We start from the raw sequence: 24383 nt of genomic DNA, 5'->3' as shown, positions 1-24383 counted from the left end.
CATCTGGACGTTAACAACTGTCGCACATGCATACAGTTCTTTTATTGGCGCCCGTGTGTGAACTTAGTATATACGAAAAAGTCATGAACAATTTCCTGTGATATAACGCAATAACTAAACTTCAAAACGCGAATTTTTACGTAATGGACTGACGTACTGAACGAAATGGAAAGTGTGAATCTCGGACAGAGAGCGACTGTTAAGGACCCATAAGCTTGTCCTGGCAAGTTGACATACACAGTATATAATAGAATGACTGTAATTATTGAACAAATATCGTCAGTTTAGTTCTCTAACATAATGGGAAGCAGAACACATGGGTTACATGATATCCACCTGTGCTTGTGATGTAATAAACCCCATTAATTTGTGCATTTTCCATTAATTGTGAATGATCTCTTATATTTATATGTTTGGAAAAATATTCGACGCTAGGTCTGGTTCCAGAACATTTTTCCATCCAAGCAACATAGCATTTGGTATTTCCGCCCCCCCTTCCCTCGCCCAAACGCCACATTGAAACGAATGACTGTGCTTAAACTGACACACAATATTTTTAGCGCAACGCAATCTGACTTTTAATAATCCCTACAAAAGAATGGCCCTGACTAACAATAACCTATACCTTTGATGAGTCACTTACCTCACAGAAATCTTCGTTACTCAAACTACTGCAATACAGCGAGCGCCAATACTGCCAGCTAAATAAAAGATTCTCTAACTACTGAAGGCACTATCTACTGATAGGCATAGTTGGCAAATGAAAGATTTTGATAAAGAACAAACACTGTATTTACCTTAACAGTGTTCAAAACTCATAATATATATATCAGTTCATGACATCCAGTCTTACAAATTTACTGTCTCTGATGGACACACGTCCAGATCATCCGCTCTCAAATCTCCGCCATCTCTCTCCCCACATCCACCACTGCTGGCGGCTCACCTCAAACTGCGCAACGCTACGCGCTGTTCACGGCCAACTGCCCAACACTACAATAGGCAACAACAGTGGAAACCAGCCGCAGACTGCACACAGCACAGCCAGTGATTTTCATACAGAGCGCTACGTGGCGTTACCAATAAGAAAACCTATACGACCTACTTACAACATTCACAGATCAGTTACCTTATCGTGGAAATCGATACATACATATTCCCCTAACAAACGATTTAAGTGGGCTCAGATTTTACTCATGGACAACAAAGGTTATCAGTCAGTTCTCACACATATATTGTTTATTGGCTAAGCTTTAGTCATTTTCAATAGCCCATACTGTACTTCTTAGCCGATGATTGTATCAGTATGTATGTATTATGAGTGAGGCTTGAGATGAGCACTGATGTTACATTCCAATACAGTCATTCGCTAATAAGTTACATGGAGCATTGAAAATGAATACAGTATCGAAACTGGCTTAGCCAACAAATAATATTTGTGTGGTGTACGTACTGTAAGACCTTCGGTACACACACCATCAGATTATTTGACTTGTTGCTCTAACGAAGTAGGCGAGTGTCAGCAATATGTCTCGTGGTCTTATCGTGGCGTGTTTATCTTCTGCCATTAGGTCAGACGATAGAATTGCCACTTGCATGCTTAGAGTAGCAGATAGACGGTGACCAACTTTAAACAGAACTTGATTAATTTTCACACAGATTTATTAAAATAATAAAAATCATAGATATTACGTAACTTGATTCTGGATGCTGTTTACAACTGACAATCTGAAGTTCCTTTGGTCTTGGTACTTTAATCTTATTCTCACATATCTCTGATACTTGACAAAGTGTCTATTCAGTTATCTTCATGGCTATGTACAGGAATATGATAATCTTATTAGCTGCAGACTCATACTTGACTATAGACTGGTACAGACTAATGCAGATTGGTACAGACTAGGTGCAGACTGACTAATCGGAAGTCTGTACAGACGTTATAATACCTCGAGCATTCAGGTATCACTGCGTGAGTGTGATCCACGAGGAGAAAAGGTTCTACGTTAGCAGCAATCTCATTGGCTGCGTGACATATTAATACGCGGATCGGCGGAAGCAGAATTTGGTCCGTCTCTAAGACAGCGCCATCTCGTAGTGCGGAGACGGACGAGCGCTGCGCCTGCGTTGTTGTGCTTAGCGGGGTGCGCTCTAGTGGGAAAGTTGTGTACGCATGACTACGCCGAACTATGTACACAACAATTTGTACGAGCATTGCAGTCATATTCAGTGAGCTCACGGACTATGTCAACAAAATGGCAAATGACAACGTAGTAGCTTTCGTATTCCATGTTGGCATAGCGAAACTAAGCGAAACCACACACACGCGAGCGCTTCAAACCAAGATAAGTCACAGCATAGGCAGCCGTATTACCACGCATCGCATGCGATTCATTGCGTTGCTTGGGAAATTCGAGGGACGAGCTATCCATAGCTGCAAAGAGTGATATGTGCACGTGCGTGTGGTCTACGGACAGATCGGGCGAACTGGTGACCACTGCTGCGATCCGTCCAACATCTGCGTGGAGCCCTTAATACATTTATCCAGGAAACGGAGCTCAGTTACCCGGTAAGAATTTAATTCCACCTGTGATACCGATTTGTCGGGCCAGCTCATTTTGTCGAATGACTGTTTTTTTTCTTTCTTGTTTTTTTTTACTGCTATCTATTGAGCCGAGTGCTCGGAACACTCTCGGACTGAGGGACCCAGTAGCCGAGAGGAGAGCGAAGTGCCGTGTAGCGGCGGCGGGCCCTGCATTCTCACAGCTCGTAACCGTGAACGGCCTCGGCATTGAGTGCCCCCACCCAGCAGTACGCGGTACGGGCGGCTCGAACGCTGTTATGTCCTCAGTCTAGAGGAGCGCTTTGTCCATCTGGCAGACTTCCAGCCGTGTCGCACTATGGGCCAATTACCCTTCAATTAGCATCTCGCTAATGCTGAGTGGCAGTTCTTAAGAACAGCGCTGCGCTCCTAAGGAGTCCAGCTCTTGAAAATCGAGAGTAATGCAAATATCTAAATATCGCTGGGAACACCCACCGTTGCCGGTAGCGCCATCTCAGCCAGCACCTGGGTGTTCTACATCCAGGTCCTTTCAGTGAGCTGCTCTCCCAAAAACATCGCTGCTGGCCTACAGTGTTGCTACCTAGTGACTCATACTTCTCTTATAAGGAGACGGCACGACCGTGGGGTCCGGGATTTTTCCGAAATTTTGTGTGGTGAAAGAGTACCTCTAACACCTCACGTGGTTAAAATATTAGGACGCACTACCCGCAAAATCCGGGGAAAAATCGATCCAAAGTTTCTTAGATGCCTTATGAGTATAAAATGTTAATCCACTGCAGCGCCGCCATCTGGCCTAGATGTTTGGGGATCGGACTCTTGCGCCAGAGGTCTGCCGGCACGGTAGCTCAGCGTGTTCGGTCAGAGGCTTAGCTGCCCTCTGTAATAAAAGAACTGAGCTAATAGATCCACAACGAACTTAAATGGGTGTCTTACGACGTCCGCCCCGATCAGATTCAACGAAGAAAAACGAACAAAATGAGATTTAGCCGGCACGGTAGCTCAGCGTGTTCGGTCAGAGGATTAGCTGCCCTCTGTAATAAACAAACTGAGTTACTAGATCAACAACGAACTGAAATGGGTGTCTTCCGACGTCCGCCCAGAGCAGATACAACGAACGAAAACGAACAAAATGAGATTTAAAAATAAAAAAAGGATGTCTCGGGTTCGATTCCTCCTCCGGCACTTTTTTTTTTGCTTCTGTTGCTTGCAAAATTGCAGCGCATTGTTACAGGAGAATCGTGAAATTGTAGAAAAATTCATTCTGTAATTCACCATCAGTTATCGTCACCAATATTCCGAGACATGATTCAATATGCCTGATTTGCCTCAAAATTATCAGAAACGCAGAACATTTTCGTAAATGTTAATGGGGCATATTTTTGTACAGATTTATTGCAAACGCCCTGTGATTGTAAGACATCCGCTTTTATATGTTGCGCAAGATGTCGCAAAAATTATTGCTTTGTTTGTTTTTACGATAATTACCACTGCTGTTCTTGTTTATAATTATTATATGTATAAAAATTGAATGTTTCCCAATCGAATTTGTTATTCGGATTAAAAACCCCAAGATTCTCCTTATATACTTTACAATGAAAAATGAAAAATCCACCGCCATGAATTGTGTTGTTGGACAAAAAGAAAATAATTTTTACTCAATAATGTAACTAATTTGTTAAAGATAATGTAGGTTTGGGAAACTTTCTGAATAGTTGGTGGAATAACAAAAGAAAATGAAACAGAAGAAGAAAAAGTGCCAGAGGAGGAATAGAACCCGAGACCTCTGGCGTAACAGACGGGGGCTCGGCACTGGATTAACATTTTATACTCATAAGGCTTCTAAGAAACTTTGGATCGATTTTTCCCGGGATTTTCCGGGTAGTGCGTCCTAATATTTTAACCACGTGAGGTGTTAGGGGTCCCCTTTCACCACACAAAATTTCGGACAAATCCCCGACCCCACGCTCGTGCCGTCTCCTTGTTAGTAACTGACGAGGGCGTGCTGAAAAATAAAAAGTGACCAACCAGCACCACTTGGGTTTTGGATGGGTTGAGCTTTAACCCTATATCCATTTTGATAGTGCACGCAGGTCAACATTGAGATTCTCGACAGCTGTCTTTAGGGTTATTGGTTTTGCGCTTAGATGCAACCGGAGCTGATCAGCGTACGTGTGGCACTAGCAGTAGAAGAAAACTGATGACACATTTGCGTACAGTGAAAGGAGTACTACCGGTCTCTGCTGTGACTTCATGGAGCCAGACATGACCCATTGCTGGCGAGACGTCAGGTATCAGCGAAACCATGCACCTGGCGAGAAATTTAGGCTGCTGAGTTTGGCAAGTCGAACATTGCCAAAGGCTTTGATGAAGTCTAAGAAGCACATTGTGCGTCCAAGGCAAACTGCAGGTCAACTGTTACCTTTATTAAGGCAGATATTGTGCTGCGATGCTTACGGAACTTGATTTGTACTCGTCTAGTGGGTTTATAACATTACTGATATTTGAAAAAAACCTTTCAATCACTTCCGCTGGTGCCAAAGCTCCTGTAGTGGTAGAATGGTGCATAGAAAATTTTTACTTGTTTACTACTAAAATTGCATTCCGCCACCCAGCATCAGATTCCCACCAGACGGACGAGAACGCTCACCGACGGCATTGTATAGAGGCCAGTGACTGATCTCAAAATTATGCAGTTTGCGGCGCTACGCTGCCCGGATGCTGATACAACAGATCGGTAAAAACGGTCTTAGGAACACTGAAATAAAAGTTTGATAAAGCAAATTCGAACTGAACACTAGTAGCGTTCAGTTGTTGCCAGCAAACAATTCGTGGGCAGCTCTCCTTCGCCACAGCCTGAAAAAGTTGTAAAATGCAACATAATAAATTGAGATGTGACGTTAATGGAAGTGGAAAGTAGGTTTTATGATTGAAATACCGCTATTATAATTAACGTAATTATTTAACCAAAAGTTACAGATACGAGAACGACATTTACGTTTTATCAAACTAATCCATTAATGATGAACGTCGCTCTTGACGGTATATGATTCACAATACTGTCTGTTCAGAATTCATTCTAATTACTGAATATGGCGCCTTGCTAGGTCGTAGCAAATGACGTAGCTGAAGGCTATGCCAAACTATCGTCTCGGCAAATGAGGGAGTAAGTAGACAGTGAACCATCGCTAGTCGGCTGTACAACTGGGGCGAGTGCTAGGGAGTCTCGACTAGACCTGCCTTGTGGCGGCGCTCGGTCTGCAATCACTGATAGTGGCGACACGCGGGTCCGCCGTGTACTAACGGACTGCGGCCGATTTAAAGGCTACCACCTAGCAAGTGTGGTGTCTGGCGGTGACACCACAGAAACATTCATCGAAAACAAACGAGAGAGAGAGACAGAGAGATCACAGCTCCAACATTTATATAGCCCAAAACAAATTGCGGCGACTTCCTTCAACTTGCGTTACAGACCATTTTTTTGTTTATCAAGTTTCAATATATAAACATTTCTCTGGAACATTATTTATCGCCGGCCGGGGTGGCCGAGCGGTTCTAGGCGCTACAGTCTGGAGCCGCGCGACCGCTGCGGTCGCAGGTTCGAATCCTGCCTCGGGCATGGATGTGTGTGATGTCCTTAGGTTAGTTAGGTTTAAGTAGTTCTAAGTTCTAGGGGACTGATGACCTCAGATGTTAGGTCCCATAGTGCTTAGAGCCATTTTGAACCATTATTTATCGGAACAGCACAAAAATAGATCCCCTGTATTCAGTCGTGACCTTTTCTCCTTACTTTACAGCTTTATTTACGCAAAAAAAAAAATTATTCTTGATGTCAGTCAACGTTAATTAAACGTTTGTGGCATATTCTATTAATTATTCAGAAAGCAACATTTCAGGTTGTTTGTAATTAGGTAATGAGTTAGCTGGTCGTGGACTGTACGTTCCAAGGGCTTGGACAGTGGAGGAACAATACAAATACGTCGGTAATCAGGAGGTTGTGTGGGAACGTTCTTATTAGGTAATGACTTAACCGGTCCCTTTTTCAGGCCTCAGGGAAAACACTTGTAGTTAAGGAGTGGTTGAAGATATCTGTTACAGTGGGCAGTAGTGGGTCAACAATAAGCCCATCATTTGGACTGTGAGGACATGGTGTCTAGTAAATACTAATCTGATGCGCGTGATGGCTTTTTTTGACGGTACTGCGAGTAACATGCTTCAGATAGAAGTTTTCGTGGCTAGATTATGACACTGGATTTTCTCTTTTTTTACCATCCAGTCCAATCCAGTCTCTCTCTCTCTCTCTCTCTCTGTGTGTGTGTGTGTGTGTGTGTGTGTGTGTGTGTGTGTGTGTACCGACTGTGACGTGGTGACAGCGCCCGCGCGCCCGCTCTGTTTCCGCAGAGGAGTCGCTGCGTCTGAAGGTGACGGTGGACGAGTACCTGGACAAGCTGGTGGAGTACTGCCAGCTGAAGATCGCCGCCATCGCCACTGTCCTCGACACCAACGAGACCTGGGCCGACGAGGACGACTTCGAGCTGACGCGTCCGCCGCTCGTCATGAAGGTGCGCGCCGGCCGAAACCTCTCGTGCCGCTCATACACTCCTGGAAATTGAAATAAGAACACCGTGAATTCATTGTCCCAGGAAGGGGAAACTTTATCGACACATTCCTGGGGTCAGATACATCACATGATCACACTGACAGAACCATAGGCACATAGACAAAGGCAACAGAGCATGCACAATGTCGGCACTAGTACAGTGTATATCCACCTTTCGCAGCAATGCAGGCTGCTATTCTCCCATGGAGACGATCGTAGAGATGCTGGATGTAGTCCTGTGGAACAGCTTGCCATGCCATTTCCACCTGGCGCCTCAGTTGGACCAGCGTTCGTGCTGGACGTCAGACCGCGTGAGACGACGCTTCATCCAGTCCCAAACATGCTCAATGGGGGACAGATCCGGAGATCTTGCTGGCCAGGGTAGTTGACTTACACCTTCTAGAGCACGTTGGGTGGTACAGGATACATGCGGACGTGCATTGTCCTGTTGGAACAGCAAGTTCCCTTGCCGGTCTAGGAATGGTAGAACGATGGGTTCGATGACGGTTTGGATGTACCGTGCACAATTCAGTGTCCCCTCGACGATCACCAGTGGTGTACGGCCAGTGTAGGAGATCGCTCCCCACACCATGATGCCGGGTGTTGGCCCTGTGTGCCTCGGTCGTATGCAGTCCTGATTGTGGCGCTCACCTGCACGGCGCCAAACACGCGTACGACCATCATTGGCACCAAGGCAGAAGCGACTCTCATCGCTGAAGACGACACGTCTCCATTCGTCCCTCCATTCACGCCTGTCGCGACACCACTGGAGGCGGGCTGGACGATGTTGGGGCGTGAGCGGAAGACGGCCTAACGGTGTGCGGGACCGTAGCCCAGCTTCATGGAGACGGTTGCGAATGGTCCTCGCCGATACCCCTGGAGCAACAGTGTCCCTAATTTGCCGGGATGTGGCGGTGCGGTCCCCTACGGCACTGCGTAGGATCCTACGGTCTTGGCGTGCATCCGTGCGTCGCTGCGGTCCGGTCCCAGGTCGACGGGCACGTGCACCTTCCGCCGACCACTGGCGACAACATCGATGTACTGTGGAGACCTCACGCCCCACGTGTTGAGCAATTCGGCGGTACGTCCACCCGGCCTCCCGCATGCCCACTATACGCCCTCGCTCAAAGTCCGTCAACTGCACATACGGTTCACGTCCACGCTGTCGCGGCATGCTACCAGTGTTAAAGACTGCGATGGAGCTCCGTATGCCACGGCAAACTGGCTGACACTGACGGCGGCGGTGCACAAATGCTGCGCAGCTAGCGCCATTCGACGGCCAACACCGCGGTTCCTGGTGTGTCCGCTGTGCCGTGCGTGTGATCATTGCTTGTACAGCCCTCTCGCAGTATCCGGAGCAAGTATGGTGGGTCTGACACACCGGTGTCAATGTGTTCTTTTTTCCATTTCCAGGAGTGTATTTCTTAGCAAGCCACTGACTTGTGGAACTGTAAACTGAACCGCTTTCCAGCACTTGTGGGGAAGTGGGAGTACTAACACGAATCCAGGAGTCGGAACCTATGTAGATTGCGGTTCTTATTCTGTGTGCTATTTCCCGTGGGTATCAAATTCGCGGCGAAATTAGATTTTAAATTTTTCTTTAGTTTTCTTTACTCCCTGTTCAATGGAAAAGGTAAATAACATACCTAACAAAGCTGTCAAAGAACTCAGTATTGCTGATCCGAACTATGTGTGACTCAGGTTCCAAGTATGGTTCACATATAAGTATCGTCTTATATGAGATAACGTGTCTCTCTCTAATACGTTACAAACCGACGGGGAGAAAGCTCCAGAAAAAAAAATATTACGTCTCACTGTATAAATGAAGTAGATCAATACATATTCATCTTCTTACACTCATAAAGAGGGTTTATATGGGCCGCTACTACTACCATTCTTTCGCACGTTGCTTAGATTATTTTGTAGTTTGTAACATGTACCGTGATGTGATCTCGTCGTCAGAAACGTATGGTAATAGAAAAAACGTGTAACCTAAATATCCATAATTTTTACTCTAGCGTTGTTACAGTATCAGCTTGAATTCTACCCCGCTTGCGATAGAAAAAGAAGTACAATACGGATGAAATAATGTTTACTTTAATTGCTGGTTTGTTGTTAAATAATCACTCACACCTATGGTCGTAATTAATTGTCCCTGTTTGACATATTCTGCCTGTGTGTTGTTTCCACCGTCTGTAATCTCGTGGAGTACCCTGACAACACGGCGTTTATTTAATACATCATACTGCACGAGAGCCTGTACGGTCACCAAATCAAAGCTTAGCTCGGGTTCACTGCCGACGCGTCTGCGTGGGTGACGTCTCTCTCATTTTAACGACTTGCGTACACTTCGGCAAATTGGTTGATGTTAACTGTGGGACGATATTAGTTCTAAAAACAAACATACTGTTACTCAAAAGCAACGAACACGAGGTTTTTTTTTTAAATACAGATCCATATGTTTTATGGCATATCATGGACTTTCTAATTTAGCGTCATTGAATTCAATTTACTGAAAAACTCACTAAATTCATGTCTTTTGAGATTTTGTATCCGAGCTCTTCTCTAGAGTAAATAACACTACGACCTGTTTCTTTGGTATGTTTTGCTATAGTTGATTTGTTGCACTTGTTAAATCGAAAACAGTCAGGATGCTCTTGGTAAAGTGTTTTCCACTTTCTGTATACATAGCCTACGAAATACTTGTTTAGCCGGCCGGAGTGGCCGTGCGGTTAAAGGCGCTGCAGTCTGGAACCGCAAGACCGCTACGGTCGCAGGTTCGAATCCTGCCTTGGGCATGGATGTTTGTGATGTCCTTAGGTTAGTTAGGTTTAACTAGTTCTAAGTTCTAGGGGACTAATGACCTCAGCAGTTGAGTCCCATAGTGCTCAGAGCCAAATACTTGTTACAAGGATTGCATGTTATTTTCTATATCCCTTTACAACAGGTGACTCAGTGAAAATGTCCAAAACTTAAACAGAATGTAGGGAATGATCCGCTAAGCAGTTTGAGATAAGCGTCTAGCGGTCTACAAATCAAAGTCAAAAACGAGCGTACTTAAACACACTTTTCGACGTCGCTGTCGAAAGACAGCAACATGTCGATTTTTACGAGAATTCTGACATATGAGCAACAGAACTACAGGATATCTTGTGCAGCAAACGTCAAAACAAATTGCAGCAGGAGGCGTATGCGACGTGTGAACAATAAAGGTGATTATACAGTCAGTGTTGGAGGAGCCTGGAATGTAGCCAACGCGATGTGCTTCGGTTATGAAGAAGATCCGTTCATGGTTAGGCGGAACCAAAAACTGAAGTTACAATTACGCTATGTTATGTTATTTCAGGCCCGTAAACTCGGCAGGGTCAAACGTGTGTCTTCTTGCACTGTCATCGCGGAACCAGAATTTCTTACCTCAAAAGTTTTCATTTTTGCTCGCTTTCACTGAATTAACCTATGCACGGTGAACCAAAACTCCTCCGACAAACTTTCACAGGTGGCAGCGTGGACAAAAACTAGAAAATTATGTCTAATAAAGATGAGCTCTAAAATGCATACCTTAAGAGCAGTGAGCCCTTGTCCATCTTCGCTATTGTGACTCATCCCTCTTCTATTGAAAACTCTTTCCGTTCCATATTTTGCATGTGGTATTGAGGACCAAAACGAGAAATAAATGTCCAGTATACAGGGGCTCTAAACTGCATACCTGAAGAGATACGAGCACTTTTTCATCTACATTACTGTGAAACGCATCGTTTCTACTGAATAGGTGTTCATAGCTCTGCACAGCTATGCATTTTAGAACCCTTGTTTACCAGACATGTTTTTCTTGTTTTGGTCCATACTACCATGTCTCAAAATATGGAAAGCAAAGAGTTTACAGTAGAAGAGACTTGTTTCACAGTATAGAAGACGAAGAGGTGTTCATAGCTCTTAAGGCTTGCGTTTTACAGCCCAAGTTTATTAGACTTTTTTCCATTTTGATGGTTCGTTGGTTGATTGTGGGTTAAGGTTGTTTTGTTCCATAGTGTCGTCCCTGAAAGTTTGTTTCTACGAAGTCCGGATTAAAGTGTGAGTCATCGTATAACAGGCTGGATAAATCAGTTCCTAGTTTCTAAGAGGGTGGGGGCATACCCCCTCCAATAGTCCACTGCCTAGTAAAGCGCCGTAAATTTCAGACACCCCCATTTTTATACCTACATCTACATGATTACTCTGCAGTTCAGAATAAAGTGACTCGCAGAGGGTTCATCGAACCTTCTTCAGGATATTTCTCTTCCGTTCCACTCTCGCGAGAGAACAACGAACAATAAAATATTTTCGTGCAAGCTCAGATTTTTCTTATTATGACGATCATTTATTCCTGCGTGGGTGAGTAGAAACAAAATATTTTCTAATTTGGAGGGGAAAGTTTGGATTCAAATTTCATAAGAAGACCCTTGCCGTAACGAAAAACGCATTTGTTTCCATGACTGCCATCCAATTCGCGTGTTGTATCTGTGGCACTCTCTCTCCTATGTCGCGGTGATACAAAGCGTGCTACCTTACTTTGAACTTTTACGATATCCTCCGTTAATTCTGTCTGATACGGATCGCACACTGCAGAGCAGTACTGCGAAATAAGGCGGACAAGCGTAGTCCAAATGGTCTCTTTAGAAGACCTGCTGCATTTTCTAAGTGTTCTATGAATAAATCGCAGTTTTTGGTTGACGTTGCACAGACTATTATACACGTGAGAATTTGAATTAATTCGTACACTGTGGTGACAAAGTCGTGGGATAGCGCTAAGCACATGTACAGATGGCGGTAGCATCGCGTACACAAGATATAAAAGCGCAGTGCGTTGGTACAGCCCTCGTTTGTACTCAGGTGATACACGTGAAAAGGTTTCCCACCTGGTTATGGCTGCGCGACGGCAATTAACAGACTCAGAACGCAGTATAGTAGTTGCAGCTAAACGCATGGAACACTTCATTCCGGGAACCGTTAGGGAATTCGATATACTGAGATCCGCAGTGTGAAGACTGTCTCGAGAATACCAAATTTCAGGCATTACCTCTCACCACGGAAACCGCAGCGGCCTACGGCCTTCACTTAATGACCGAGATCAGCGGCGTTTGCGTAGAATTGTCAGTCCCAACAGACAAGAAACACTGCGTGGAACAGCAGCAGAAATCAATGTGGGAAGTACGCCTGACGTGTCCGTTAGGACAGTATGGCGAAATTTGGCAATGATGGACTACGGCAGCAGATGAACTACGCGAGTGTCTCTGTTAACAGCACGACACCGCCTGCAGTGCCTCTCTTGGACTCGCAACCACGTCGGTTGGACATTAGACGACTTGAAAACTGTGGCCTGGTCAGATGAGTCCAGATTTCATTTGATAAGAGTTGATGGTAAGGTGCGAGTCTGCCACAGCACCCACTACGCCATGGACAAAAGTTGCCGTAATGGTGTGCACTGTGTTTACATGGAATTTACTGGGTCCTCTGGTACAACTGAACCGATCTTTGACTCGAAGTGGTTATAGAATGTCAAATCAGACACCTTTCAGATTTCTGCTTGCTATAGCGATCACTTCTACCATTATCTGCCGACCAGGTCGCCAGGTGATGGTTGAAGTGATCGCTACAGTAAGTAGAAATCTACTAATACCAGTGTTCGAATGCTGGCCCCTGTTCTGACCAGAACCGAGGTGGAATCTTCCTAAACGTTGGTCGGAGGCCATCCGATGGCGTACAAAATCGCCAAAACTGGTAGTCAAATAATATTAGTTTGGAAACTATGCGTTTGATTTGACGTTCTCTATAGACCAGCCGAGTTCCATAACCATCTCTGAAAAGATGGACGTACAAAGAGGGAAAGGTTATCCAGAATAACATTTTCACTCTGCAGCGGAGTGTGCGCTGATATGAAACTTCTTGGCTGATTAACATTGTGTGTCGGACCGAGACTCGAACTCTGGACCTTTGCCTTTCGCGGGCAAGTGCTCTACCAACTGAGCTACCCAAGCACGACTCACGCCCCGTCCTCACAGATATAGCGAAGTCTCATATCAGCACACACTCCGCTGCAGAGTGAAAATATCATTCTGGAAACATCCCCCCCAGGCTGTGGCTAAGCCATGTCTCCTCAATATGCTTTCTTTCAGGAGTGCTAGTCCTGCAAGGTTCGCAGGAGAGCTTCTGTAAAGTTTGGAAGGTAGGAGACGAGGTACTGGCAGAAGTAAAGCTGTGAAGACGGGTCTTGAGTCGTGCTGGATAACTCAGTTGGTAGAGCACTTGCTCGCGAAAGGCAAAGGTCTCGAGTTCGAGTCTCGGTCGGGCACACAGTTTTAATCTGCCAGGAATTTTCGTATCAGCGCTCACTCCGCTGCAGAGAGAAAATCTCATTCTGGAAACATCCCCCAGGCTGTGGCTAAGCCATGTCTCCCCAATATCCTTTCTTTCAGGAGTGTTAGTTCTGCAAGTTTCATAGGAGAGCTTCTGTAAAGTTTGGAAGGTAGGAGACGAGGTACTGGCAGAATGTAAAGCTGTGAGGGCGGGCCGTGAGTCGTGCTTGGGTAGCTCAGTCGGTAGAGCACTTGCCCGCGAAAGGCAAAGGTCCCGAGTTCGAGTCTCGGTCGGGTACACAGTTTTAATCTGCCAGGAATTTTCGTATCAGCGCACACTCCGCTGCAGAGAGAAAATCTCATTCTGGAAACATCCCCCAGGCTGTGGCTAAGCCATGTCTCCCCAATATCCTTTCTTTCAGGAGTGTTAGTTCTGCAAGTTTCATAGGAGAGCTTCTGTAAAGTTTGGAAGGTAGGAGACGAGGTACTGGCAGAAGTAAAGCTGTGAGGGCGGGGCGTGAGTCGTGCTTGGGTAGCTCAGTCGGTAGAGCACTTGCCCGCGAAAGGCAAAGGTCTCGAGTTCGAGTCTCGGTCCGGCACACAGTTGAAATCTGCTGGAAGTTTCAGGAAATGGTTATGTTCGGCTACTTAGAGACCAACTGTGGCCATTCATGGACCTCACGCCTGAAACAACGATTAGCATGTCACTGGACCATAATTCTTGCAAACTGGTTTGAACAACATCCTGGATAATTCGTGCGAATGATTTGGCCTCCCAGATCGCCTGACTGGAAATTCGGAGAATATTTTTAGGACATAATGGAGAGGTCAGTTCGAGCACAAACTCCTGCACCGGCAACACTTCCGCGATTATGGGCGGCTATAGGCGCAGCATGGAACATTACTTCTGCAGGGGACTTCCGACAACTCGCTGAGTCCGTGCTACGTCGAGTTGCTGCACTTCACCGGAAAACGGAGATCCAACACGATGTTAGGAGGTATCCCGCGACTATTGTCATCGCGGTGTAACTGTAATCGTGAATTGAGCTTAAGAGCCTTGTGTGTGTGTGTGTGTGTGTGTGTGTGTGTGTGTGTGGAATCGCTGGCTCGGTGACGCGCTGACGGTGTTGAACCTGCCGCAGGTGGAGGATGACAGCCTGACGGTGGGCCGCGCCGCGGTCATCAGCTTCAGCCTGAAGAACCCGCTGAAGAAGCGGCTCACCGGCTGCCGGCTGCGCTACGAGAGCCCCGGCCTGGTGAAGGCCAGCGTCGTCGACTACAGGTGAGCCCCACGCACGCCACACCCCAGCTGCCCGCACACCAAACTCTCCGTCAGCTCAGTCAGCTCCACTGGCAATATTTGATCACACCAGCTGTCCAGCGCTGTGATCGTCAATAGCTCCAGCATACCTACGGAAATATCCTCATTGGTAGTTTTGGTTGTATGGCAATTAGGCAGTCTTCTAAAGCACGTCTCCGTGCCAGCCAGACTTAAATGTTGGTTCGGATCGAAGAGAGTGTCACGCTCATCTATTTATAATTGTTGTTGTTGTTGTGGTCTTCAGTCCTGAGACTGGTTTGATGCAGCTCTCCATGATACTCTATCCTGTGCATTTCCCAGTACTTACTGCAACTTACATCCTTCTGAATCTGCTTAGTGTATTCATCTCTTGGTCTCCCTCTACGATTTTAACCCTCCACGCTCCCCTCCAATACTAAATTGGTGATCCCTTGATGCCTCAGAACATGTCCTACCAACCGATCCCTTCTTCTAGTTAAGTTGTGCCACAAACTTCTCTTCTCCCCAATTCTATTCAATACCTCCTCATTAGTTATGTGATCTACCCATCTAATCTTCAGCATTCTTCTGTAGCACCACATTTCGAAAGCTTCTATTCTCTTCTTGTCCAAACTATTTATCGTCCACGTTTCAATTCCATACATGGCTACACTCCATACAAATACTTTCAGAAACGACTTCCTGACATTTAAATCTATACTCGATGTTAACAAATTTCTCTTCTTCAGAAACGCTTTCCTTGCCATTGCCAGTCTACATTTTATATTCTCTCTACTTCGACCATCGTGAGTTATTTTGCTCCCCAAATAGCAAAACTCCTTTACTACTTTAAGTTTCTCATTTCCTAATCTAATTCCCTCAGCATCACCCGATTTAATTCCACTACATTCCATTATCCTCGTTTTGCTTTTGTTGATGTTCATCTTATACCCTCCTTTCAAGACACTGTCTATTCCGTTCAACTGCTCTTCCAAGTCCTTTGCTGTCTCTGACAGAATTACAATGTCATCGGCGAACCTCAAAGTTTTTATTTCTTCTCCATGGATTTTAATACCTACTCCGAATTTTTCTTTTGTTTCCTTTACTGCTTGCTCAATATACAGATTGAATAACATCGGGGATAGCCTACAACACTGTCTTACTCCCTTTCCAACCACTGCTTCCCTTTCATACCACTCGACTCTTATAACTGCCGTCTGATTTCTGTACAAATTGTAAATACCCTTTAGCTCCCTGTTTGTTACCCCTGCCACCTTCAGAATTTGAAAGAGAGTATTCCAATCAACATTGTCAAAAGCTTTCTCCAAGTCTACAAATGCTAGAAACGTAGGTTTGCCTTTCCTTCATCTTTCTTCTAAGATAAGTCGTAGGGTCAGTATTGGCTCTCGCGTTTCAACATCTCTACGGAATCCAAACTGATCTTCCCCGAGGTCGGCATCTATGAGTTTTTCCATTCGTCAGTATAGAATTCGCGTTAGTATTTTGCAGCTGTGACTTATTAAACTGATAGTTCGGTAATTTCTACATCTGTCAACACCTGCTTTCTTTGGGATTGGAATTATTATATTCTTCTTGAAGTCTGAGGGTTTTTCTCCTGTCTCATACATCTTGCTCACCAGATGGTAAAGTTTTGTCAGGACTGGCTCTCCCAAGGCTGTCAGTAGTTCTAATGGAATGTTGTCTACTCCGGGGCCTTGTCTCGACTCAGGTCTTACAGTGCTCTCTCAAACTCTTCACGCAGTATCGTATTTCCCATTTCATCTTCATCTACATCCTCTTCCATTTCCATAATATTGTCCTCAAGTACATCGCCCTTGTATAGACCCTCTATATACTCCTTCCACCTTTCTGCTTTCCCCTCTTTGCTTAGAACTGGGTTTCCATCTGATCTCTTGATATTCATACAAGTGGTTCTCTTCTCTCCAAAGGTCTCTTTAATTTTCCTGTAGGCAGTATCTATGTTACCCCTAGTGAGACAAGCCTCTACATCCTTACATTTGTCCTCTAGCCATCCCTCCTTAGCCATTTTGCACTTCCTGTCGATCTCATTTTTGAGACGTTTGTATTCCGTTTTGCCTGCTTCATTTACTGCATTTTTATATTTTCTCCTTTCATCAATTAAATTCAATATTTCTTCTGTTACCCAAGGGTTTCAACTAGCCCTCGTCTTTTTACCTATTTGATCCTCTGCTGCCTTCACTATTTCATCCCTCAAAGCTACCCATTCTTCTTCTGCTGTACTTCTTTCCCCCATTCCTGTCAATTGTTCCCTTATGCTCTCCCTGAAACTCTGTACAACCTCTGGTTCTTTCAGTTTATCCAGGTTCCATCTCCTTAAATTCCCATCTGTTTGCAGTCTCTTCAGTTTTAATCTGCAGTTCATAACCAATAGATTGTGATCAGAGTCCACATCTGCCATTGGAATAGTCTTACAATTTAAAACCTGGTTCCTAAATCTCTGTCTTACCATTATATAATCTATCTGATACCTTTTAGTATCTCCGGGGTTCTTCCATGTATACAACCTTCTTTCATGATTCTTAAACCAAGTGTTAGCTATGATTATAATTGTTAACGTTAATTCCTCGTGAAGGAGATCGCTAAAACACAATCAGTTTTCATGGCTTTTTCCTGTCTCTTTCTTTTTTCTTCCCAGAAACCTGACATATATTCTCTGTTTTTTTTTCTTCCTCTCTTCTGTCCACTTCTTTCCTATTTAGTCCTCTTTGGACGTTTGCTGAAATTTCTGTTTTATAATTTTTTGTCTGTATTGTTCCCTGTCTGTAATGTATTCTGTGGAGATGTCCAGTTTCCTGATGTCTTCCAGGGTTTCCTTTACCCAGTTGGTTTTCACTGTATTAGTTGGCACCTACTTAAAAATGTTCTTGGTCAATCTTTCTTCGTTCATCCTATGTATTGCGTCCGTAGAACTTTTTCCTACTTTTGCCAGCGTTATTGCAATCGTCTCTGTTTTTACAGTTCTTTTGTCGATTTCTTTATCCAAATCTCTGCTTTCTGAACTGTCCCGTAGAGCTTTCTCAGTATTTTCCTCTCTTGTTTTTCCAACTTTTTTTTTCATTCTTCCCTTGATTACTGTTGTTCCTGAAGCACACAAGGTCTCTGGTTAGACTACTGTACTGTAGTGTCGTAATTTGGCTTTAATGGAAATACTTCTTTTGTTGTAATCGTTCCATGTAAGATGACCTAGTGTATTCCGTTTATTAATATTGCGAGGATGGGAACTTTACAGAGAAAAAAATGCTTCGTTATTAAATGAACTTGAGCATGTTCGTAATACGAATACGTGTCTCCAAACTTGCAAACATTAAATCCTCTTAATTAAGTAGACGAAAACACGTTACTTTGAAACAACATCCGTACAGATCAATATTATTTCGTTTTATTATCCTTTTGGCACGTAATAAAATACGGTCCCTGACAATGCCTAGGCTCATCCATAAGTGTCTTAAGAGTTTAGCCTAATCCACTTTCACTTAGAGCAGTGGTTCCAAAACTGGGGGTCATTATCCTCGGAGGGTATAACAAAACGTTCAGAGGAGTAAAAATGAAAGTGATTCGATGTAGATTTAGTGAGCATTATTTTTAAAAAAAATTATAATCACTAGGACAGATCATCATCAGCCATTTGACATCTACTGATGCCTAAAGCGGCCTTTAGAAATTTCCATGCGTTGCGATGTTCAGCGAGACGAATACAAATGTTCAAATGTGTGTGAAATCTTATGGGACTTAACTGCGAAGGTCATCAGTCCCTAAGCTTACACACTACTTAACCTAAATTATCCTAAGGACAAACACACACACCCATGCCCGAGGGAGGACTCGAACCTCCACCGGGATCAGCCGCACAGTCCATGACTGCAGCGCCTTTTCTTTTTCGTTGTGTTTGGTCGTTGCGGACATCGCATGATATCCGTTAAAGTTCGTGTGTTGACCCTTCCACACAGTTTTTTTATTACAGAGCCCAACCAGCTCTCTGACCGAACACGCTGAACTACCGTGCCGGCCTTAGACCGCTCGGCTAATCCCGCGCGGCGACACGAATCCCTGTTGTTCCTGAGTAACTTGTAATATCATCGGCTACCTTCCATTTGTTTGTCTTCTCAGCCTTCCGTTGTTGTTGTTGTTGTGGTCTTCAGTCCTGAGACTGGTTTGATGCAGCTCTCCATGCTACTCTATCCTGTGCAAGCTTCTTCATTTCCCAGTACTTACTGCAACCTACAACTTTCTGAATCTGCTTAGTGTATTCATCTCTTGGTCTCCCTCTACGATTTTTACACTCCACGCTACCCTCCAATGCTAAATTTGTGATTCCTTGATGCCTCAAAACATGTCCTACCAACCGATCCCTTCTTCTAGTCAAGTTGTGCCACAAACTTCTCATCTCCCCAGTCCTATTCAATACTTCCTCATTAGTTATGTGATCCACCCATCTAATCTTCAGCACTCTTCTGTAGCACCACATTTCGAAAGCTTCTATTCTCTTTTTGTCTAAACTATTTATCGTCCACATTTCACTTCCATACATGGCTACACTCCATACAAATACTTTCAGAAACGTCTTTCTGACACTTAAATCTATACCTGATGTTAACAAATTTTTCTTCTTCAGAAACGATTTCCTTGCCATTGACAGTCTACATTTTATATCCTCTCTACTTCGACCATCATCAGTTATTTTACTCCCTAAATAGCAAAACTCCTTTACTACTGTAAGTGTCTCATTTCCTAATCTAATTCCCTCAGCATCACCCGATTTAATTTGACTACATTCCATTATCCTCGTTTTGCTTTTGTTGATGTTCATCTTATATCCTCCTTTCAAGACACTGTCCATTCCGTTCACAGCTCTTCCAAGTCCTTTGCTGTCTCTGACAGAATTACAATGTCATCGGCGAACCTCAAAGTTTTTACTTCTTCTCCATGAATTTTAATACCTACTCCGAATTTTTCTTTTGTTTCCTTTACTGCTTGCTCAATATACAGATTGAATAACATCGGGGAGAGGCTACAACCCTGTCTCAATCCTTTCCCAACCACTGCTTCCCTTTCATGCCCCTCGACTCTTATAACTGCCATCTGGTTTCTGTACAAATTCTAAATAGCCTTTCGCTCCCTGTATTTTACCCCTGCCACCTTCAGAATTTGAAAGAGAGTATTCCAGTTAACATTGTCAAAAGCTTTCTCTAAGTCTACAAATGCTAGAAACGTAGGTTTGCCTTTTCTTAATCTTTCTTCTAAGATAACTCGTAAAGTTAGTATTGCCTCACGTGTTCCAACATTTCTACGGAATCCAAACTGATCTTCCCCGAGGTCGGCTTCTACCAGTATTTTCATTCGTCTGTAAAGAATTCGCGTTAGTATTTTGCAGCCGTGACTTATTAAATTGATAGTTCGGTAATTTTCACATCTGTCAACACCTGCTCCCGGGGGCTTGTTTCGACTCAGGTTTTTCAGTGCTCTGTCAAACTCTTCACGCAGTATCTTATCTCCCATTTCGTCTTCATCTACATCCTCTTCCATTTCCATAATATTGTCCTCAAGTACATCGCCCTTGTATAGACCCTCTATATACTCCTTCCACCTTTCTGCTTTCCCTTCTTTGCTTAGAACTGGGTTTCCATCTGAGCTCTTGATATTCATACAAGTGGTTCTCTTCTCTCCAAAGGTCTCTTTAATTTTCCTGTAGGCAGTATCTATGTTACCCCTAGTGAGACAAGCCTCTACATCCTTACATTTGTCCTCTTGCCATCCCTGCTTAGCCATTTTTCACTTCCTGTTGATCTCATTTTTGAGACGTTTGTATTCCTTTTTGTCTGCTTCATTTATCCGTTATTTCTTGAAATCTAGAAAACAACTTCCTTCAGCTATCTGCCATCCACCTTCCTCACTACTGTCCAGCTCACTCCTCTTTTTTCATCACTATAATAGTTTCATCTTCTATTCAAATTTGTTCCCTAATCCATTTATTTGCATCCTATTTCTCTCAGTACTTTGCAACATGTATCTTTCCATTGCTCATTTAGCCACTCTCAGCTTCTGAATGGTGTTCGCGTTAAAGAAACACGTCTCACTGTAATAAGTAAAAACTACTACTAACGACATTTTGTTAACGCCCGTTTCCATGAACTTTGAAATTTTCATTTTAAAAAGTTGTTTGTTTTACCAAGCGCATTGTAGCCCATTTTCATTCTCCTGTTTATTTCCTGTTATGTCCATACAGTGGTAAGAGTTATCACGCATCATCGGTAATAAATACAAATACAAACTCTTGTCATTTGCAAAATTGACAAGTAAATATCTCAGTTGTAAGTCGAGTTTCTGTGAATGAAATTATGTTTGTAGATAGTGAAGTTCGAGTGGAAGAACAGTTTCTGAGATCTCGAGAAGACAACAGAGTGTAAATAGATTCTTATGAAACGGAACTGGTATTATTTTAGGAAAAGGTCTGTGATTACGAGCTGTTATTATTGGAGAAACTCTCCAAAAAAACAGATTCGCTTCACCACAAGTTATAGATCTGAAAATAGACCTTCCACTGTAGTATCAAAACAAACAAAACTGAAAAAGTGGATGAACTTGGATGACTTACGATGTGCAGGGGCAGATAATAAACCAAATTAAAGATCAAGATTGTTAGAAATCTAAAAAAAATTCATAAGTAATTTCGTGTACCTTTCCGCGAGTGCGTCGAATCATACGTTTACTCTACGAACCAACGTAATACTTCAAAAGTCATGATCGCCTCTTTAGCAAATTCTTCAGAAAATTTATGCTCAACGCAGCTGCACATCACCGTTTCCTAGGGAAACCCTGCGACGACTCCCTCGTGCTCGTGACCAGCAGTGCCTGAGCATTTGTTGGCTTTAAAAGCAAGACAGTGTGGCAGCAGAGGAAAGCGCGCTCAGCTTCGAATGTTCCAGAACCCAGCGATGTGTAAGGAGTACGATATTACTACGTCATAATTCCAAAGATAGTAGCACCACTACTTACAATATCTGTCAACGCTAACTGGAGCCTCTACTACGGCTTCCTGTAGACTCAACAGGTACGTCAGTTAGAGGGAAGACATTTTAGTCCTCTCTCCTCAAGGTGCTGATAAGATGACGACTTGATTTCCGCAAGATGACGAACAAATAATAGATAGATAATAATAATTTTTCAGCCACATTAAATTTGATGACTAAGGAAACAAATCACAGAATACAGAATTTCTTATACGGAATACGAGTATGGTAATACATCCACAATACTGCACCGCTGAAAAGTTTCTTTATTCCAGTGTAAGTAATAACCAGTAACTCAGCCTGGAAGGTACATAACTGGTAAAGAAGTACTGGGACTCCACCGGAGACTTACTGCATAACGGTCCTGTTTTCTCTTGTAATACTCATACGCCACGCTGTTTCATGTTTTCTCAGTTGACTCTGAAATTCCGTATTTTTTCTTTATAAGTTACACTTGATTTTCTTTCCACAACTTCAGTAATGGCATGAATCATTGCTTAGTTTATCAACTTCCGCTGCTCGTTTTTTGTTTTGTATATAATTCTTAAGGAACTGAAGCACATAAAAGTGTTCACGTACTTTAAATCTAAATTATAACGGAATAAATGTGACAGCAAGTTGGTTTTAAAACCTCAAAACAGTGTAGCTAACAGTTATGCAAGTGAACAAACTCGACAAAAATGTGGTGAACTACATTGACGATTGTCCGTTCAGTTTGTCATCTTAGCAGATGTCGTCATTCGTAATTCATACTGAACACCATGAAATTATACCAGATCATAATTATCTGTCAGTTGCTGAACTTGTAACGGCTCTACACGCGATCGCTTACAAAGTTAAATGAAAATCTTCCATTAAGGGGACTGAACAATACATTTATGCCTGCTATCGAGTGCTAGAACAGTGAAATGAAACATTTGGGCTCAGAAACGCGTACGCAGGCGCTAGAGTCTCTCATGATGAAGCCATAGCTGTTTAGCTACACTGAAGCGCCAAAGAAACTGGTATAGACATGCGCGTTCGAAGACGGAGATATCTAAACGGGCAGAATACGGCGCTGCAGTCGGCAAGGCCTATATAATCAAACAAGTATCTGGCGCACTTGTTAGTTCGGTTACTGTTGCTACAATGACAGGTTAATAAGATTTAAGTGAGTTTTAAAGCGGTGTTATAGTCGGCGCACGAACGATGGGACATAGCATCTCCGAGGTAGCGATGAAATGGGGATTTTCCCGTACGACCTTTTCAAGAATGTACCGTGAATATAAGGAAGCCAATAAAACATCAAATCACCGACATCGCTGCGGCAGGAAAAAATATTTCAAGAACAGGACCAACGACGACTGAAGTGAGTCGTTCAAGGTGACCGAAGTGCAACCCTTCCGCAAACTGCTGCAGATTTCCATGCTGGGCCATCAACAAGTACCAGCGTGCGAACCATTCAATGAAAGATAATCGATATGGGCTTTCGGAGACAAGGGCCCACTCGTGTACTCTTGATGACTGCACGACACAAAGCTTTGCGCCTCGACTGGGACCGTCAACACCTACACTGGACTGTTGACTGGAAACATGTTGCGTAGTAGGACGAGTCTCGTTTCAGAGTGTGTCGAGCGGATGGACGTGTACGGGTATGGAGACAACCTCATGAATCCATGGACCCTGCATGTCAGCAGGGGACTGTTCAAGCTGTTGGAGACTCTGTAAATGTGTGGGGCGTGTGGAGTTAGAGTGATATGGGACCCCTGATACGTCTAGATATCACTCTGACAGTTGACACGTACGTAAGCATCCAGTCTGATCACCTACATCCATGCATGTCCACTGTGCATTCCGACGGACTTGGGCAATTCCAGCAGGACAATGCGAGACCCCACACGTCCAGAATTGCTACAAAGTGTGTCCAGGAACACGCTTCTGAGTTTAAACACTTCCTCTGGTCACCAACTCCCCAGACGTGAACATTATTGAGGATGTCTGGGATGCCTTGGAACGTGCTATTCAGAAGAGATCTCCACCATCTCGTACTTTTACGGATTTATCAACAGCCTTAGCCGATATATGCTGTCAGTTCCCTCAAGCACTACTTCAGACATTAGTTGAGTCCATGCCACGTCTTGCTGCGGCACACACGCACGTTCGCGGCGGTCCTACACTATATTAGGCACGAGTACCAGTTTCTTTGACTCTTCGGTGTAGATGTAGATGATACAACCATCGTCTCCAAGCTGTTGGTCTGCTATGTACACTAGACAGTGATGTAGTATGTGTTCATATCCTTCCATATTTCGCGTTTTCTTAAGCGTAATAAAAGGACTAAACATTCATCACGAAAAACCTCCCGTAAGTCGTCACTGTCGACATTAGACATTACTGGTCTCCAGGCATCAGCCACAACCACACACTTTCATCTGATTGCCACGGAGTATACCGTGATTCATCACTCCAAATCACTCGTTTCAAGTCATCCAACATCCAGTGGCATCACTCCTTGTACTACATGCCGAGTCGTTTAGCACTGACGACAGAAATTCGTAGCAGATGAGGCGCTGCCTGACCCTTGCAC

General features: G+C 43.9%; 1 protein-coding gene across 1 annotated transcript in view; it reads left to right on the top strand.

The window, feature by feature from the left end:
* Positions 1–24383, top strand: part of LOC124621937 (hemocyte protein-glutamine gamma-glutamyltransferase-like) — a 358656-nt gene that overhangs the window by 317610 nt on the left and 16663 nt on the right. The window contains exons 12-13 of the mRNA XM_047147447.1: positions 6959–7119; positions 14632–14771. Coding sequence (XP_047003403.1) covers positions 6959–7119; positions 14632–14771 — 301 coding nt within the window. The remainder of the gene's footprint in view (positions 1–6958; positions 7120–14631; positions 14772–24383) is intronic.

Source organism: Schistocerca americana, chromosome 7 (assembly GCF_021461395.2).
Source record: "Schistocerca americana isolate TAMUIC-IGC-003095 chromosome 7, iqSchAmer2.1, whole genome shotgun sequence".
In the NCBI taxonomy this organism is placed as follows: domain Eukaryota; kingdom Metazoa; phylum Arthropoda; class Insecta; order Orthoptera; family Acrididae; genus Schistocerca; species Schistocerca americana.
The sequence above is the reverse complement of the archived record's forward strand: the minus strand, read 5'-3'. Positions and strand labels throughout refer to the sequence as shown.